Below are 19,317 nucleotides of genomic sequence, written 5' to 3'. Positions count from 1 at the left end.
TAGTACTGTTTCAGATTCCTTTGTCTAAGAGAAACCTTCCACATTCCATGCAGACTTGGCTTTATAGTTCTTCAGAGGGGCAGCATTCTAGCATCCTGAGATCCAAGAGTGAAGAAATTATTTCTAAAATTTAAATAGTCTGCATTTGAAATTCGGACCGCACTAGCACTTTATTCCTCCCACGGAGTCGGGTGAACGTCTTTGAGCGCTCTAAAGTCAAGATATTGACACATAGGAACTGAGAATCTTTTATGAACTTTATTTCTATCCTTGCACATTGCATTTGAGATTTATGAACTTTTGTAGCATGTAATGAGTTACATTGTAATATTGGTGAATCACAACTGAATAATTATTAGAATTGTTAAGTACTTTCAGGATTCTTTCGTTATTTTTACACAGTATTTTTGTTGTAATTTCAAACCTCCACATGAGGCCTGGAATATCCCAGGAATTAGAACTGGTCTCCAGACTACAGAGGTAAGTGCCTTCTTTGAGAGCCAGTATGGTGTAGTGGTTAAGTGTGCGAACTCTTATCTGGGAGAAACCGGGTTTGATTCCCCACTCCTCCACTTGCAGCTGTCCTTGGGTCAGCCATAGCTATCGCAGGAGTTGTCCTTGAAAGGGCAGCTGCTGTGAGAGCTCTCTCAGCCCCACCTACCTCACAGGGTGTCTGTTGTGTGGGGAGGGGAGGTAAAGGAGATTGTGACCGCTCTGAGATTCAGAGTATAGAGCGGGATATAAATCCACTATCATCTTCTTTTTCTAAATTCCTCTGGAGGGAAAGGCTGATTTGGAGGGTGGATTCACATCTCTGCCAAATATCCTTCTCCAGTCTCTGCACCCAGATCCTCAGCAACTTCCCAACCTAGAATTAACTGCCGTAACTGCAACCATGGAGTCCCAGGTTCCAATTCCCACTCTGCCATAATTCTTTCCACTTGACCTCAAGTCAGTCCCTTTCTCTCTGCCTGACCTACCTCACAAGGTAAAAATGCAGGAGGGGGAGAACCACGTAAGCCACGGGTGTCAAACATGTGTCCCGGGGGCCAAATCAGGCCCTCAGAGAGCTGAGCAACTGGCTGTTATATGCTTCCTTCTCCCTCTCTCTTGCTTTCTTCTGAGTCACAGCTTGCTTTGCAAGGCTTGCTCAATCGCACAGAAGCTACAGAGCAAAGCCTCTATTTTCTCCATTGGCTGAGGCTCTTCCCTTGGGGAGGAAGGGGGGGAGAGATAGCTTGCTTCAAAGGAACCAGGGGACCAGGAGGGGAAGAAGCCTCAGCCTGTGGAAGGAAGAGGGGCTTGGCTCACTACCTCTGCTGTGCAACTAAGAGAGCCTGGATTGCACGAGAGAGATACAATAAAAAGCACCTTTAAGACCAATAAGTGCTAATGTTTTAATCATATTTTATATGGAAGTTTTAAACAAATCTTAGTGTTTGTCCGTGTCCTTTATAAAGTTTGTATCTCTGCTACCTGGCATTACATTCTATTACACACATGGCCTGGCAAGGTCTCATTTTTGTCAGATCCGGCCCTCATAACAAATGAGTTTAACACTGAAAGTCATCTTGAGCTCTGTGGAGGTTGGAAATAGGACAGGGGTAGAATACCCCAGACAAGCCCAAGCTTTATTCCAATTAACAACAAACTGGAGTCTGCCTTTCAACACAAAGGTTTTGGAAACTGCTTCCAGATCAAAACAATAAATGGGCAATTGTATCAAATTAAAACCTCCCCAGTGACCTTGAAAACATCAAAGCTAGCATGCTCAAATCTGTCCTTCAGCAAAAAACCTACCCCAAGTAAAACAACCACCACCCATGGATGAATTAAGAAGAAAGGCCTTAACATCCTACAAACAACTGTAGGCAGGGAGTTGCACAGTCAAGGTGCCACCACGGAGTGGACCATCTCCCTGCTAATCCAATTCCTCCCCTCTGAAGGTGGGCGTTTCCAGAAAAAGGCCTCTGCAAAACTCTCGGGAGTGCTCCTGAAGTCTTAACAGTCACAGCCCACGCTCTGAAGCATGCCAGGAAGCAATGAAAATCCTTCTAGAACTGGAGAGATATCATCCTGCTAATTAGCTCCCATCTGCAACCCCGCTGCGGCATTTTGTACTAACTGCTTCCTATGCCTTCCCTGCTCGTCAGCGACTGCGTCTGCTCTTATCAAAGCGCTCTGCAATTGCCAAGCAGCAGAAAGTGTGCTCAGAATTGATCGGTGCCGACAAAAGCCTGCTGACACCATCCTTGGCGCAAATGATGCCTGAGCCCTGCCCTCCTTTGCAGGACAGGTGCCACAAGCTATCAGATCAGCAATTACCAGAGATCTTGGATTGCTGGCTGGCATAACTGGAGTTCCGTGAATGCCCTGAGTGGAACACTTCCTCTGGACTGGATAGGTTCTGGTCTGGTTCCTCTGGTACACCTTTGGAAGAAAAAGAAAACAAGTCAGAAAGATTCCTGGCAAACCACGGCTATAAAGTTTAGATTTTCCAATTGGGAGCATGTGAGGAATCTGTGCTACAGCTGCCTAGGGCAGGGGTGTCAAACATGTGACCTGGGGGCTGAATTACGCCCCCGGAGGGCTCTTATCAGGCCCCCAAGCAACTGGCTATCATCTGCTTTCTTCTCCCTCTCTCTGGCTTCCTTCTGCATCACAGCTTGCTTTGCAAGGCTTGCTCAATTGCACAGAAGCTACAGAGCAAAACCTCTATTTTCTCCATTGGCTGAGGCTCCTCCCTTTAAAAAAACACCCTTTAATTGTGTTTGTGCTCTTTATAAAGTTTATACCTGTTCTATCTAATCTTTTTCATTTTAAAAAAGTTTTATTAGTTACAGAAAAAATAAGGGTAGGGAATAGAGAACAAAATACATATTAACCTTATTCTGCATAAAGATACTTTCAAAGAGTACAAGCCTACATCTGCAATACTTTCTTTACATAAATTGTCCCATATTTATTATCTCTAAGCTAAACATCATCAACATTTTAATATTTTATATTATAAATCTTTTCGTTAAGATATCTATTGATTTTGACAATTCCAGTAAAGGCAATTTTGTAATATAAAATACAGGAAAAAAGGAGAAATAAGTCCACACCAGAGAATCTTAAGAGTCTTGAGTGTCTAACCAGGCATAGAATTTCATCCAGTATTTTCTTGCTTCTTCCTTAGTTCCTTCTTCCAATTGCTTCTTCCAATTTTCTTGCTTCTATCCCAACAGCTGGGATAGAAAGTCCAGCTCTGCTGTTTCCAGAATTTTTTCCACCAAGTCCATTTTTGTGGGAATTTCCTGAGATTTCCATCTCTGTGCCAAGAGAATCCTGGCTGCTGTGTCGAAATATGCCACCAAATGTCTCATTTCTTTGGAAGTCCTCAGGAAATATATTCAATAAAAATAGTTCTGGTTTGAATTGAATCGGTGTCTTCATAATCTTCTGTAGTATTTCGTGAAGCATTTCCCAATAGCCCTCTATCAAATCTTAAATTGGTACACGCAGGGACCGGCTCCACACGGCCTGGCCCGACAAGGTCTCATTTATGTCAGATCCAGTCCTCATAACAAATGAGTTCGACACCTCTGGCCTCGGGGGGGACTGAAGCCATACCACGAATCGGCAGTATTGTCTCTGCAGTAGCATGCCCAGCTCAGGAAACAACCTTCTGCATCAACAGGTTTCTTTGGACTGTCCTCTCTGACCAACCGAATGAGCAACTGACCCCGAATGCACAAGACTCTCATTACAAAAGTGAGGTTCACGGTCTATTTCTGTGGAGGATTCACTTTTAAAACCTAGAGTCTATCTGGGTATAGCAGCACTTGCTTGACACATTCCAAGGCAAGGGATTTGGTTTATTAGTCGTTGCTCTCCCGCCGTATGCCGCAAAGCCTTTTCCCTCCATGCAACCCAACAGGCGAGCCAGCTGCATTATGGGACATCAGCACGTGATGCGCATTATCAATTGCACAAGAGAGGGGACAAAGACAGGCTGGTCAGGTTGACAAGATGTGCGCTGCTGGTGTGGTTTAGTAGTTATCCAGACTAGGCACTGGGAGGCCAGGCTTGAGTTCTCACAGTCATGGAAGTTTCTTAGGTGACCTTGAGCCGGTCACCCACTCTCAGGCTAACCTACCTCACAAGGTGGTTGTTGTGCAGATAAAACGGAGGAGAGGACAGCGATGTAAGCCGTTTTGGGTCCCCAATGGGGAGGAAGGTGGGATAGAAATGAAATATTTTTTAAAAAAAAACTAGCTAGGATGCAAAGCACTGCAAGGAAGACCAACAGCTTTTGAAAGGTGCAAAGCAGAGCAATGGCTGTCTTGAAGGTTCAAGGAGCACAGTACAGATCTAGAAACATTTGAGTAACTTTAAAGCCCTCTGGACCCATGGATAAGGATGCTGCACCAACAAATATTAGAACCACCACAGGATGGGTCTCAGAAAAGCTTGTGAGGAATGCGTGAACGAAACCTCCATAAAAAGAGATGGAAGCATCAGCTTCCATCCACTAACAACATATTACAGATTAATGTTGACCCCATTTCGTTATGTTTTAGCAGATGCAGAATTATTTTCCTTGGGGCAGAAACACATGAAGCTGCTTTACACAAGTCAGACCACTGGTCCTTCCAAATCAGGATTTTTGTGTGTGTGTGTGTGTGTGTGTTTTAAGCCAGAACACACAGGAACACAGTTCCTGCTGGCTTGGCACCAGGGGATGTGAGATGCTGGGGATTGAGTCTGAGACTTTTTGCGTGTGAAGCAAGTAATTTATCCCTGAAGAATGGCACTCATGTTAAGACTAAGCTAGGTCAGTAAAATGAGTACCTAGCTTGCTGGGAGGGAAGTGTAGATGACTGGAGAAGGCAAAGGCAAACCACCCCGCAAAAAGTCTGCCGTAAAAACGTTGTGAAAGCAACGTCACCCCAGAGTCGAAAACGACTGGTGCTTGCACAGGGGGCTACCTTTACCTTTTTTTTAGTTTAGAAAAGTCTTTATTTTGATGAACTAAGTGTTGAAGAGAGATAAAAAGAAGAGGGAGGTGGTCTGATTAACTGACATGGAAACTGTTCCAGATCTGGATAACAAGATACAAATCAGGAATGGACAAAGGTAACTAATAGGTAATAAAAGTGAGCTGAAGACCAAGAGAGCAGTCATTGGTAGGAGAGCTCCAGAGTTTTGACACAAGCACTAGAGGCCTGGTGTCAATCCACAACATGGCAGGGGATTGGCTTATGTACTTCAGAAGGCATACCTGAGCCGAGAACAGTGGGCCTGGGCTTGTTCTGACGGACGGAGCCGATTGTGGCAGGTGTGCTGCTGCTGCTGCTCGTTCCTTCACCTTTACAGGTCAGCTGCAGAGTGGAATCCTGACCTGGGATGGTGATAGATTTGGCTGTGGATGGAGGTCTACAGAAGGCAAAAAAAAAAAAGTCATATTAAAAGCAGGTTTTCAAGTGAGGGGATTTTACACTGGTTTGCTTTGTTACAACAGAGGTACTGAAGGGAACGGTAAATGAGGTGACCTCTCGGGTTTAGGTCCTTTGCCAGGACTTAAATATTCTATGGCAGGTGAGCAAGCGAAAGCAACTGTTTTGAAATCCCTAATTCATACAAAAGATTAACTCAGTGGTTCCAGACAACTCCATGGAAGAGGCTGTTACGGAAACACCTTTGGAGTTGATCATTTTCTGAGGAAGATTATGAAATCAGATGAAACCTAGGTGCTCACCGCGTTGGTTACAATGTTGGGACTTTGTGAGTTTCTGACAACGTTGGGACTTTAGTGTATGTCTGCTTGTCACAAGCTGGAACTTTGTATTGTTGTTCAAATTGGATTATGTTATACTGAATATACAAACTGAAACTTTGCGAATGGTATTATAAAAAAAAAAGGTTCACTTATTTTAACATAGGACTACAGTACTACAAGGGTTTTGCTACAACAAGGATTAAGTAGACTTTATTCAACTGAATTCAAACTGAGTTGAGCAGCCATTTCCCACGGTGGTTTCTGTTTACTTTATTCTCCTACACTGAGGTCCTGTTTGTTCTGTCATTTGTTCTAATGGCCCTTATACACCACAGGGGTGAGACTCTGCAGCACCTGTCTGCATCGTTACCATGATATCCAACAGTAAAGCAGCCAATCACAACAGCAGCAAATCCAGGCTACCCATGGGCAAGAACAACTTCTCTGCCTATCAGAAGGCTCTCCATGTATGCAAGAAAACAAAAGAAGGAGGAGGAAGAAGGAAGAAAGAAGAAAAAGAAAGAAAGAAGAAAGAATGCGGCAGCCAGGCTGTTAGTGGGACTACCCCGGTGGGAACACATGCAGCCTAGGCTGAGGCAGCTGCACTGGCTTCCAATTGTGTTCTGAGTTCGCTACAAGGTGCTGGTTATTACCTTTAAAGCCCTATATGGCCGAGGACCTGCCTACCTTAGGGACCGCCTCTCTCCATATGTTCCCCAGAGAGCACTGAGATCCAGCTCCCAAAGTCTCCTAAAAATCCCTGGACCAAGAGAGGCCAAACTGAAAGCAATGAGGGAGCAGGCCTTCTCAATAATGGCTCCCCACTGGTGGAATCAGCTACCGGAGGAAGTGCGAGCCCTGCAGGACTTTAACCAGTTCCGCACGGCTTGTAAAACTGTCCTCCTTCAACAAGCCTACAAGGTGGAACCCTGAAAGTGACATCTGGCCATCTGGATATATATATATTACTGTAATGTAGCACCTCTAATTTATTGTGCTTTTTAAAATATTTATGTAACTGTCTTTTAACCATATTTATTAACTGTATTTTATTATATGAATTGTATTATTATAATCATGGTACACACCATGTCTTGTGAGCCGCCCTGAGCCTGCCTCGGCGGGGAGGGCGGGATATAAATAAAAACTTATTGGAAAGGAAAGGAAAGGAAAGGAAAGGAAAGGAAAGGAAAGGAAAGGAAAGGAAAGGAAAGGAAAGGAAAGGAAAGGAAAGGAAAGGAAAGGAAAGGAAAGGAAAGGAAAGGAAAGGAAAGGAAAGGAAAGGAAAGGAAAGGAAAGGAAAGGAAAGAGAAGTCCTGCGACAGCTATGGCTAACCCAAGGCCATTCCAGCAGGTGCAAATGGAGGAGTGGGGAATCAAACCCGGTTCGCCCAGATAAGAGTCCACATACTTTGGTCCACCACACCAAACTTAGCCAAAGCAAAAGGGGAGGGGAGGGAAAATTCTCAAAAAACTGGTCCAAGAAAGGCTCCAGGGGCCACCAGATATTGACAGTTAATTAAAAACAAGGGGGTAGGGGTGGAGAATCACTCTGCCCATGCGCCTGAGAACTCACACAATTCTAGGAGGAGAGATTTTGATGAGTGGGCTGGGAATTTCAAACAGTTCCTGCCTCCCAAGATTCTCTCAGGTTTGTTCCCTCTAGCAAGAAATCAAGCCAACCACAAAAACAGCATAATGGATCAGCCACGGATGGACCATTTTTACCCAGCACTGCCTGTGTGTCCCAAGAGAAGCTGGCAAACAGCAACTGAACTGATGCTGTTTAACTGCATAACAATAAAGGGTGGCGATGCAAAAAAGAATGTGTGCATTGATTGAATATTAGTCATTGTTTGTGCAATGCTGGACAAATAGGTATGGCATTTCAGGAGATAAGATATCCTGAGAATTCATGTTAAGTGTAATAATATATAAAACGGTCATGGATGGGGGAGCCAATGGATGGCCACTTTGAGCACGCAGGGAGAGGCCTCTGATGCGGCAAGGCAAACTGGATCTACTTGACCCTCTTGAGATATATTTGTGATCTGCATACAAAAACGCATTTTAAAAAACCCATCTTTTCCCATCTTTCTCTTAACCTACCAAGGAGGCAAAACAGGCAACTGTGACTCAGAACCTTAAAAACTGACTGCACGGGCAGCTGTAGCAGCGCAATGAAGGTGGTCATCTGTAACCTTGTCATGTGAAAAACCCAACCTCACATGCATATGGACACAGAAGTAAGGGAACCAAGCAGAGGTATGACAGTCCTGGCTCCCTTTTACCTATTTTTAGCATAAGCAGCCCCACGGTTCAGAGTGGTAAAGCTACAGTACTGCAGTCTGAGCTCTCTGCTCACAACCTGAGTTCGATCCCAGCGGAAGCTGGGTTCAGGGAGCCAGCTCAAGGTTGACTCAGCCTTGCATCCTTCCGAGGTCGGTAAAATGAGCACCTAGCTTGCTGGGGGGAAAGTGTAGATGACTGGGGAAGGCAATGGCAAACCACCCCATAAAAAGTCTGCCGTGAAAACGTTGTGAAAGCGACATCACCCCAGAGTTGGAAACGACTGGTGCTTGCACAGGGGACTACCTTTACCTTTTAGTAGCATAAGAGCTCATTCAAACGACTCACGTTTTGAAGCAAGGGTCTCCAGAGAGTAGGGACATTCCAATCATCACCTGCAGAAAATACAAGGTGGCTTAATTTCTTAAAATTATCCTAGTCACATCATCATATCATCTTGAGTTTGTCTGGAGGTTCTAGTAGGGGAGCACAGCTATCGTATACCCTTGACTGAAGAATGGTACACTCTTCCATTGAGTGTTCAGCTTCAGGAGGGATGCACATGGAGCAGTGAAGGAGGTATGGGACACCTGCCTAGCCAGCCAGATCAGCCAAATCAACCCTGGTGATCAATGGGGTGACAGATGTCGCAGCTAGGTCGCTCTCACATCCAATTATCCTAGTCGTTTTGTTAACTGGATAATGTTACTTGACCCCTTCCCTTTTGGTGTTGAGCTGGCTTTCTTGACAGCTCATGCCTAATTATTTTATTGGTAAGACTGACTCTTGTAGCCTTTTAAAAAACAATGTATGCTTTATGTTGATCTTATGGTATGAGCCCCGTGGCGCAGAGTGTTAAAGCTGCAGTACTGCAGTCCTAAACTCTGCTCACGACCTGAGTTTGATCCCCGGGGGAAGCTGGGCTTTCAGGTAGCCAGCTCAAGGTTGACTCAGCCTTCCATTCTTCTGAGGTCGGTAAAATGAGTACCTAGCTTGCTGGGGGGAAAACATAGATGAGGAAGGCAATGGCAAACCACCCCGTAAAAAGTCTGCCGTGAAAACGTTGTGAAAGCAATGTCACCCCAGAGTTGGAAACGACTGGTGCTTGCACAGGGAACCTTTCCTTTTTCCCCTTATGGTATACCACCTGCAGCGTTCTTTCTGGGGAACGCAGCTAATAAGCATTCCAAATAAAAAGAATGGCTTCATTTAAAACATAATGCATCTGTATCGTCAGCTTCTGACACACAAAGAACCTTTCCATTCCCTCCTGTCCCCTTGAATTTCTGATCAAGCGTAAGATTCTCCTCCCGAGAACTGATTTATCCAGTGGATGACGTACACACTGTGCTAAGTTAGCACTTGGTAGACTGCCAGCATTATGTGCTCACATAGTGACCAAGAAACACGACTGATTAAGAACAGTTTGTTCTTTCATAGTATTCCGTGAGGCGCCTTTTGCTTTGTCTCATTTTCCTTTACTAGGCAATAGCTGGAGGTTTCCCCCAGCCCACTGTAATTCCTTCCACAGTAGGCAGAGAGAATCTCAAGCAATACAGGGTACCAATAGCGACAAAGACCTCTGGCTGAAGCCCTTGCATTGAAGTCAGCCAAGTACACAGAAATTCAGTATTAAATAAAACCGTACATTTCTGCATATGCCTTCTTGAAGGTGTATATCAGGAAACACACTGCAGTCAAGAGCCAGCATCAATGCAGAACAGCGAATAAGGTGCTGAGCATGGAGCCAGAAAGCCTGCATCTCTGCTATGAAGACTACCAGATGTCAACTCACCACTTCCCAGCACAATTGCCAGAGAGACTAAGTATTCCACCCTGTGCTGAGTTACAGCCTTTAGAACCCACTGAAGGCAATGGGTTTGGGAAAGTGTAACCCTGCTTAGGATGGCAGGTAAAGCTGGAAAGCATTTTCGTACCATGAAGCACGCTTCTGGAAGTAACTAGTCATAGGCAACACCAGGTTGTCCTGGACCATGACCAAAAAACAAACTGGAACAAAGTGAGCACCTGCCCAGTAAGTTTAGACAGGTCTGGCTGACCTGAAGACCTAGTTCTGATGCTTAATAGCCCTTCTCATAGCAGCAAGAACCTCCTTAGTTACTATACACACACACCCTTTCTGGCCAAAATAATCTCCCAAGGAAAGCTTACAGTAAATAAAATCCGACACACAAGATGTTTGGAATGTGTGTGGCTTGGGGGATGGTTTCATCTGGACCGGAGTACTTGAGGCTCCAAGGCCTGATCTGCATCGATGCAACAGAGGTATGATAAGAGTACCATTTTGGTGAGCATGATGTGCAAGAAAGAGAAGGAGAATCATTTTGTTTACTGTTTTCCCATGGAAGAAGCCCTCTCAGCCACTGGAAAACAAGTACACCAGGCCAGTGGCCCCCAAAGAGTTTCCTGTGGGTAGCACGGTGCCCCTGGCAATCTCAGTGAAGCAGGAAGTGCTTCAGAAGACTTTTGTTCTGCAAGAAGTGTGGAAATACATTATAGCAGGGGTGGCCAAAGTTCTTAGCCTCAGAGCCACATAGAATAAATGTCTGATGTTTGAGAGCCACAAGACATAAATGTCTGATGTCTGAGAGCTACAAGATAGGAAGGAAAGAAGAAAAAAATAGGGGAAGAGATAGAAAGAAAGCAACTTTAAATGCATTTTCCAAGCTGGCTGATGGGACGGTGGGGGCTTCAAGAGCCACACGATATATGTGGAAGAGCCACATGTAGCTCCTGAGTCACAGTTTGGCCACCCCTGCATTAAAGGATGATGTTTGGGCTTAGAAACATCCAGAATTTTGTAGCAGTCACTTTGTGGACCCTCTCTCAAAATTTCAAAAGGTTCAACAAGCTTGGGACCCTTGCATTAGACAGTGGACTGGCACAGAACCTTTCCTGAAGATGTGCAATATAATTTACAAGGCATTTTATACAGAGGAACAAAGGTGGGGGGAAGACAGACCCCCAAACAGTCTGTAGTACAACCGTCTCCTGTATTCAGAAACCAACTATTTCATTCTGTCAGCATCTCGGTCCCTTGAAGGGGCAAAAGAGGATGGCTGACAGTAAAAGGTGACCACTCAATGTATCATCTCTAACTTATCATGTTAGAGAGTTTTTTTTCTGGATTGAGCACTCCTTTCTGAAATCAGATAGTGGGACAACAAAGATCCTCAGTAATTAAGTGCTGGAGCACATTCTTTTAGTTGCCGGGCTTGCAACCACAGCTTAGGCTAAAGATCTAGTGAAAGCCAACCTGCAGAACAGGTAGACACATAGATGCATAAATCCTAAATGAAAATGACCACTCTCACAAGCAAGAACCACAAGGCATTAAGTAGACTGGATTGGATTTTTCCCTAATGGGCCTGGAGACCTTGCAATTCATTGCATTTTGTTTTGGGTGCAATTCTCTATTGAATCTTGGCTAGTATAACCAAAAAATCAGGGAGGGGGAAATATCCTTTGAAAATACAATTAGGTGTGTGGCGCTGATCAATCGATTCTTTCTGCATTTACCTTCAAGATGGAATTATCCTGCCGGGTATTCTTGGTATCGTACCCCTCCAGCAAGCAGCATCGAACGGTGAACCCAGAGCCAGCAAACTCTGCCAAGTTTAGGTCAGCAAAACCGAGCTGTAAAAAGCCAACACATTTTTAAAAAGCATTCAACGCTTTGCATCATACATGGCGAACAACACAGGAAAGGAGAGCGCCAAGCGGAGGCAGACACAAAACCTGGCAGCGCATCTGCACCCCAGGATGGAACATGTCACATTCTTAACCTCAAAGAGAGGTAAATAATTACAGGCAGCCCGGAAATTTTTAGGTATGAGGTGAAGGAAACAGAACTGCTGCTCTGGCAAGGACAGTGTTAACACGCCTGCAGACATTGCATAACCAAGGACACAGAAGACACTAGGTCAATGATGTGGAAAAACACACTCCTATGCGCACATACAAACATAATAAAGGCACTCTTTGTATTGGCCGTCCCAGAATGCAGTGCAGCACACACACTGAGAGATGAAAGGATATTGTTGCAGATTAAAATCAGCACACTGTTCCCAATAAACCAGATTGAGAGATTGTGGGGAAGAACACACTTTAGAGTCTTTTTGCCCCTTTTAAGTCAAGAGTTAAAAGTTAGAAGCTCTCTTAGAGGCTACAGCAAGGCTCGGGAATGTGCTCCAATTCGAAGACAGTGGGCCACAGGATCTCCTCTCAGGACTTCCTCATATATTGATGCAGCTAAATAAGGGCAAGGGAAAGCTTTTGGAGACATGTTAGAGAGTTAAAAGTCCCACTTTCCTCCTGGATACCAGGAGTGCTGAAATAACTGATTTTAATGAGTTACAAGCAGCCAGCAGGATGTGCCTGGTTAAAAATGTGGAACTTCTTTTTATTATTAAGTTGCAGAACACAGGAATTCGCGAGAAAGTTTGGATTCGAGCTATCAGCTGCTGCTCTGTCTTCCTCCTGATAACTCTTGAAGGCAGGACAGCAGACAGATCACGTTCAGGAATATTTTCTCGAGATAAACAGAGTTGCATCTGCTTGGCCATTTTGACTCACAATGGGGCAAAACTAGTTTCAGCTCAGCAGGAAGCTTGAACAGGAATTCCCGAGGACGGCTTTTCACACACATGAAGCCGCCTTCTACAGAATCAGACTCTTGGTCCATCAAAGTCAGTATTTATCCGAACCGGCAACAGCTCCCTAAGGTCTCAGTCTGAGGTCTTTCACATCACTGCCCACCTGATCCTTTTAACCAGAGATGCCAGGGACTGAACCTGGGACCCCCTGCACGTCAAGTAGATGCTCTGCCAATGAGCCACAGCCCCTCTCATATTGGTCCCTTGAAGGGGCAAAAGATGCTGGCTGACAGTAAGAGGTGATCGCTCACCGAAGCACCTCTAATCTAACCCATCATGTTAGAAAGTTCTTTTCCTGGTGTTTTCTTGTTCCATTGCTAGTCACATTCACAGACATCTGAACACAAACTCACAGCAGAGTTCCATGCTCAGATAATCACAAGGACTGTAGTTGTCATTTTGGCTACGTGTACTGGCATAAATGACATATCAGAGGAGTTCCCAGCACTGACCATTTGCCAACAGTACAGTAGCTGTTTGGCTCAGGTGAGGATGCACAAGAAATGCAGCAACGGAGATTTCCCACCGGCCTGAGTCCGATGATGCATCCACATCTGTTTTATGGCCATGCGGATGTGCCGTACATGTCACTTTCCAGCAACACTCAATCACAACGCTACTTGGCATTTATATAGAACTTCTCTTAAGAGTTCAGAGCACTTCTTGTTCATTAGTTCAGCAACCCTTACGTTAGCATGGACTGTTTTTCGGAAAGGCTAAGTCAATACAAGGTAGATCAACATTATTGTCCCCATATTGCAGATTGATGGTAGGGGACTGATAAGGATGTAAAGAGCGAGGGCTTACCTGCAAAATAAAAAGGATTCCAGTGGCACCTTAAAGACTAAAACATTATTCTAGCACAAATTTCTGTGAGTCAGAGTTAGTTTATTCCAACAACTGTTAACTCATACATGTCTAGATCGTATCTTCTGCCAGAGAGAAAGGCCACCCGTTCGCAAGGAAGAGATTATTCTTATTGAGGAAGAAAGGTCACAGATGCTTATAGATCAGGGGTGCTGAACTCATTTGTTATGAGGGCCAGATGTGACATAAATGAGACTTTGTTTGGCCGGGCCACGTGTGTCATAAAATGTAATGGCAGGTAGCAGAGATATAAACTTCATAAAACACACAGACAAACACAATTAAAGATTTTTTTTAAAAAAGAGAGCGGGAGAAGGAAGCAGATGACAGCCAGTTGCTCACGGGCCTGATAGGAACCCTCTGAGGGCCTGATCTGGCCCTCAGGCCGCATGTTTGACACCCCTGCTATAGATGTTATATTTGGCAGCTTCCTGAACTCTATGGCCAAAGCCAGCCTTATCGTGGAACCACTACAGCATGCCAACTGGGAACCTGCATCTTGCATGACTACATCTGTGACTTTGGAGAGCTTTTGCGCCACACTTTGGCGGTCATGAAACTGCCACAGCTAGCATGTACGCTTCCAGATTTTGCCGCTTACGCAAGTGGCGAATGCAAGTGGCCTCAACGTTCACGAACAGAACAAGACATTCCAAGATTTGCCTCAAATTTCCCCTAGTGTACTTTCCTTTTTTTCTAAATGCAACATCTTCCCATTCACTCTTACCCTTCCTATGTCAAAGCTTCAACACAGGTGACATTTGTGCGTTTGCAGACTGACTTGCTCCACTCCCTTGCATTAGTCAACAGCTTCGAACCCTGAAGACGAACGAGAAAGAAGAAGAGGATTCCTTCTGACGTCTGACTCCCAGAAGGTGACCTACTTTCCTCTCCTCATTTTTTTTTAATTATGCCTCCGCTTGGGGCCACACAAGCGACTTTCACTAACGCTGAAGAGATGCTGGTTTTCAGGCTGAAAAGACAGCAGGAAAAACAGCGTGCTTATGGAGAAGACGTGTTCGCTGTCAAGGCACAGGCCTCAGCGCTCCGATTGCCTCCGTGTGCGGTGGAGGGGAAATGGCAGGGTCTGGATAGTCTTCCTAAAGAGGTTCTCAGGTGTGCAAAAGTATGTTTAAGAGTCCATCGATTTCACCAGACCCCAACAGGCTGAAAAGCAGGGCCGTAGTCAGGATTTCATGTTTGGTGGGGCCCACAGCAGCATTTTTTGTTTGGAGGGGCCAGGGGGCCACCCAGTTTGGCCCTAAACACTTTCTCTGCTTCTCAAGTAAACTGACGTCCCCCACTTGTCTGATACAGTAACCCTTCCAGGGGGATCAGGCTGCAAGTAGGCTTCTCCGCCCCTCAAATGCTGACCTGTAGTCCATCTCTTCTGGTCTCTCTGGGCAGGTGAAAGTGAAGCCTCCTTCCTGCCCTCCTGGAAGGAACTGCTGCCCCCCCCTTCAGATTCCAAGGCCCCCGCTGCCTCTGGCCACCAAGGATCCAGCTAGCAGGGGCTCGTTTCTGTTCCGAGGAGGAGGAGGAAGAAGGAGAAGAAAGAGAATGAGGAGAAGGAGAAGGAAAAGGAGGAGGAGGAGGAGAAGGAAAAGGAGAAGAAGAATTGCAGATTTATACCCCGCCCTTCTCTCGGAATCAGAGACTCATAGGCTTACGATCTCCTATATCTTCTCCCCCCACAACAGACACCCTGTGAGGTGGGTGGGGCTGAGGGGACTCTCACAGCAGCTGCCTTTTCAAGGACAACTCCTGCCAGAGCTATGGCTAACCCAAGGCCATTCCAGCAGCTGTAAGTGGAGGAGTAGGGAATCAAACCCGGTTCTCCCAGATAAGAATCTTCCTCCCTTGGCACCTCAGTAGCAATGCTGCACTTGTTCAGAGCGGCAGCAAGTGGTGGTGAGGGAAGGGGCAGACTGGAGGCCCTCCAATGGAGGGGCCATACAGATGGAGGGGAGGGGCTGAATGGAGTGGCCTGCCCCCCCCCCCGAAGTACGGGCCTGCTGAAAAGTGCTTGTTTGATATTCTCCAAAGTCTCCACTGCCCAAAAGTGCTTGAATAATATTCTCCAAGGTCTCCGCTGCCCAACAGCTGTTTTGACAAACGAAATGAAGTCTTTATCAAGGGCCAGGAGTAATATGTTTCCTGTAGTTTACACAGTTTTGTTACTGAATATCATGTACCTTTAAGCATACAATTATATTTATGCTCTATTTCAGGGATGTCAAACTCATTTGTTATGAGGGCCAGATTTGATATAAATGAGACCTTGCTGGGCTGGGCCAAGGCTATTTAAGATTAGGTTGCAGAGATATAAACTTTTTAAAGGACACAGGCAAACCTGACTACAGATTTTTTAATATAAAAACCCCTTCAAAACATGCTTAAAACATTAACACTTTGTGGTCTTAAAGGTGCTTTCTTTGTATTTCTCCCATGTGATCCAGGGCAAAGGAAGCTCTGGCTATTTCCCTCCTTCCCCAGGGGACCAGGAGGGGGAGGAGCCTCAACCAGTGAAGAAAACAGAGGCTTTGCTCTGTAGCTCCTGTGCGATTGAGCAAGCCTTGCAAAGCAAGCTGAAATGCAGAAGGAAGCAAGAGAGAGGGAGAAGGAAGCAGACAAGAGCCAGTCACTCGGGGGCCTGATAGGAGCCCTCCGGGACACCTCTGCTCTACTTGTTCCCAGTGAGATCCTTTTCCTACTTTCTGCACCTTGGGTGACTCACAGGGCCCTTTTTCATCTTGGGGTCTCGACAATACAAGGTGAACTTGTCCAAAGAGCAGGCCTGTGACAGGGCTTCAAACTCTGCCGCCACACAACTTTGCACGACTTGCTGAGGTCTGAACTTTTCCAGGAAACCGATTCCCGAGGGTGAGGGGATGACCGAAAGCAGCCTGAAGCTGCAGGAGGAAGGTCAGTCCTTGTAACAAAAGGATGTTCTCAGATATAACCTCTCAGTACCACTTCCTTCGTTTTCCCACCCAGCAGCCAGCAGCAGCATCCGGCACAGACACAAGGATTTCCTCTCTACCAGCATATCCCGCAGGCCCGTTTCCACCTATGAGCTCTTCTGTGCTCTTGCTGTGCCAAAGAAGTATTAACAATGAGCAAAGAGACCTGTGGCTTCTGACTGGGACACTGAGCTGCCTGTGCAACATAAAGTGGAAACATAAGAGAAGCCATGTTGGATCAGGCCAACGGCCCATCCAGTCCACCACTCTGTGTCACACAGTGGCAAAAAATTTTATATATACACACACACTGTGGCTAATAGCCACTGATGGATCTGTGCTCCATATTTTTATCTAAACCCCTCTTGAAGGTGGCTATGCTTGTGGCCGCCACCACCTCCTGTGGCAGTGAATTCCACATGTTAATCACCCTTTGGGAAAGAGGGAGGACAACCCAGAAATGTTGTCCAGGGACAACTGATTGGAGATCTCTGCTGCACAGCATCTAAAGGCAGCCATTTTCACATTCTGGAGCACAAAAGATGAGAAATCCCAAAACTCCAGTGCGATCCCTCTCCTCCTCCTCAACCTTCCCCCCCTCCCAATTTCATAAACGCCTAAGAACATGTACAGTACATTGCTTCCCCATCACCTTTCCGCATCTGAAGCACAGCGGTTACTTGGCAGTAGCGTCACAGGAGCATACTACAGTCTAGGTAAGAAGGATAAGAGGGTATGGAAAGGAAAGAGGGGCCAGGAAGCACCACTTCAACTGACAGGGTAACATAAACAAGCAGCATGGGAGTGCAGGTGCGGTTCAGAAAAGGATGTGCTTAAGAAGTGGGTCTTAAGGAAGGCATCCGGAAGAACGGGAGACCACAGTCTGAGGCACGGGAAGAGGTAGGGCAGAAAACATGGACAGGAGCAGGCTAACAAAGAAATGTGTGTAGAACAAGACAAGGGGAAGGACAGCTGTAGGCAGAGCCCTTCAGAGCATGGCTAGTCAAAAACAAGGGCAGCCACCTCCTATATGAAACAAACCCTGGACTTAAGACACCACCACCCCGTTGGAGAGACAGTGCATGGCAATATATGGCAGGGCCTTTTTAGGTGTGGCATGTAGGCTATGGAACACATTTGAAAGTGATGTTGGTACAGCTTCTCATTGGCAGTATATAGGAGGCAGGTTAAAAACTCTCCTGCTCTGGACTGATTAAGTTGCATATAATTTTGCACTGATTCCCTGTGGACTTCTGCTTTTATACTCCACTGTTTTTAGTTTTGCAGGTGTCATTTTTTGGATGTTAACTGATTGTAAGTTTTAACCTCTCTTTACTGTAAGCCACTTGGAGGACAAGATAGTAGGCACCCTAAAGAGGTCCATCTATCCTCAACGAGGGCCAGGACTTTTTCAGTCCTGGTCCCAACGTGGTGGAACTCTCTGCTGGAAGATACTAAGGCCCTGAGGGGTCTTTTACAATTCCGCAGAGCCTGCAAAGCAGAGATGTTCCGCTAGGCTTTTGGTTGAGGACAGCGACAGCTGCTGGGCTGACACCCCCCTTCCCCCTTCCTCTACTCAAGGGGGGGAACTGCTCTCAATACCTGGAAAGCAGAATTACAGCACACTAGAAAGTAGGTTCATTGGGTTGCAATTGTTTTTAATTAATTGTTTTATTGATTTTATATGTACTTTTGTTGTAGATCGTCTAGAGCCCGGCATGGGTCAGGATGAGGCCATTCATAAATTTAAAAAATAAATAAATAATACTGTAATAAATACAATCACGTTTCAACAGCCTACTGCTGATGGAGTCCTTCTCTCCCAGAGTCAGCGCTTGCTTGGGACACAGCTTAAATGCTTTGCATGCTTTGTATGCCACAGATCCTTGAAACCTTGGAGAAAACCTTGAAGAGTAGGCACTACTAACCTACTACTAACCCAGACAGGCAGATGGCCTGAATTATTATAAGACAGGATGGTATAGTTATCTGCATGATACGAGTAACACGGATTGCTGTCAGTCTAAATTTGCCTCTGCCCTGGGGAGGGGAAGAGGAAGTGAAAAAAAAGTGAAAATAGAACTATTATCTGGAAGCAAGGGATCTCTTACAGGGTAGTCTTATAAAAAGAGGAAATACCAAGGAACAGACTTTCCCACTTGCTCTCTCAGGTAACAAAGTTGTCAGTGGTGCTGTCAGGGTTAGACTCCACTCAGCACCTGAGCTAAATGAGGATGTAGTTTTGCATCTGACGTACATCTTGCCATCGGAAGGCTGAAATTGTTGAACTGCGCCCGTGGTTGTCAGAAAAGAAGGGGTCACAGAGAAGAGAAGCATGTATGCCACCTGGGACGTCTTGGAGAAAAGTACAGACCTGGGGATGTGATTGGTAAATATGTTCCAGTTTTTTTAGTAAATTCTCCAGTTTCGGAATTCCAGGAAAAAGGTATTCCTTTGAGCAAGGAGCACAACTCCATGAGGACAACATGTAGGAGGTAAAGCAGTCTGAACATCTTCCCAGGAAACGGAGAAGGAAGAGGATACTGTGTCTTGTTCTGTAACTGGAGCACAGCTCTGTTCCTAGGGAAATCCCTTCCTTGGTTGATATAAGGGTGGGACAATGGGCAACAGTGTTAATTTATTTGGCAGCTTTAAGCTAGCTGGCCTCTTGCAGCACCAACATCTCCATCTGCAGCATGAGAATAACAGCACTGGTCTACCTCGCAGAGCTGTTGTAAGGATTCGTGGGACATTCTGA

At 45.6% G+C, this 19,317-nt stretch overlaps 1 protein-coding gene across 2 annotated transcripts in view; it reads right to left on the bottom strand.

Moving 5' to 3' along the window:
• The window catches only part of EEIG1 (estrogen-induced osteoclastogenesis regulator 1), a 73,854-nt gene that overhangs the window by 6,677 nt on the left and 47,860 nt on the right, over positions 1 to 19,317 (bottom strand). For both annotated transcript variants that reach the window (XM_060251152.1, XM_060251153.1), the window contains exons 5-8: positions 11,594 to 11,710; positions 8,402 to 8,448; positions 5,267 to 5,421; positions 2,326 to 2,430 (exon numbers count right to left, since the gene is read on the bottom strand). In XM_060251152.1, coding sequence (XP_060107135.1) covers positions 2,326 to 2,430; positions 5,267 to 5,421; positions 8,402 to 8,448; positions 11,594 to 11,710 — 424 coding nt within the window. The remainder of the gene's footprint in view (positions 1 to 2,325; positions 2,431 to 5,266; positions 5,422 to 8,401; positions 8,449 to 11,593; positions 11,711 to 19,317) is intronic.

Source organism: Heteronotia binoei, chromosome 12, assembly GCF_032191835.1.
Source record: "Heteronotia binoei isolate CCM8104 ecotype False Entrance Well chromosome 12, APGP_CSIRO_Hbin_v1, whole genome shotgun sequence".
In the NCBI taxonomy this organism is placed as follows: domain Eukaryota; kingdom Metazoa; phylum Chordata; class Lepidosauria; order Squamata; family Gekkonidae; genus Heteronotia; species Heteronotia binoei.
Note: the sequence above shows the minus strand (reverse complement) of the source record. Positions and strands in the feature narration are given on the sequence as shown.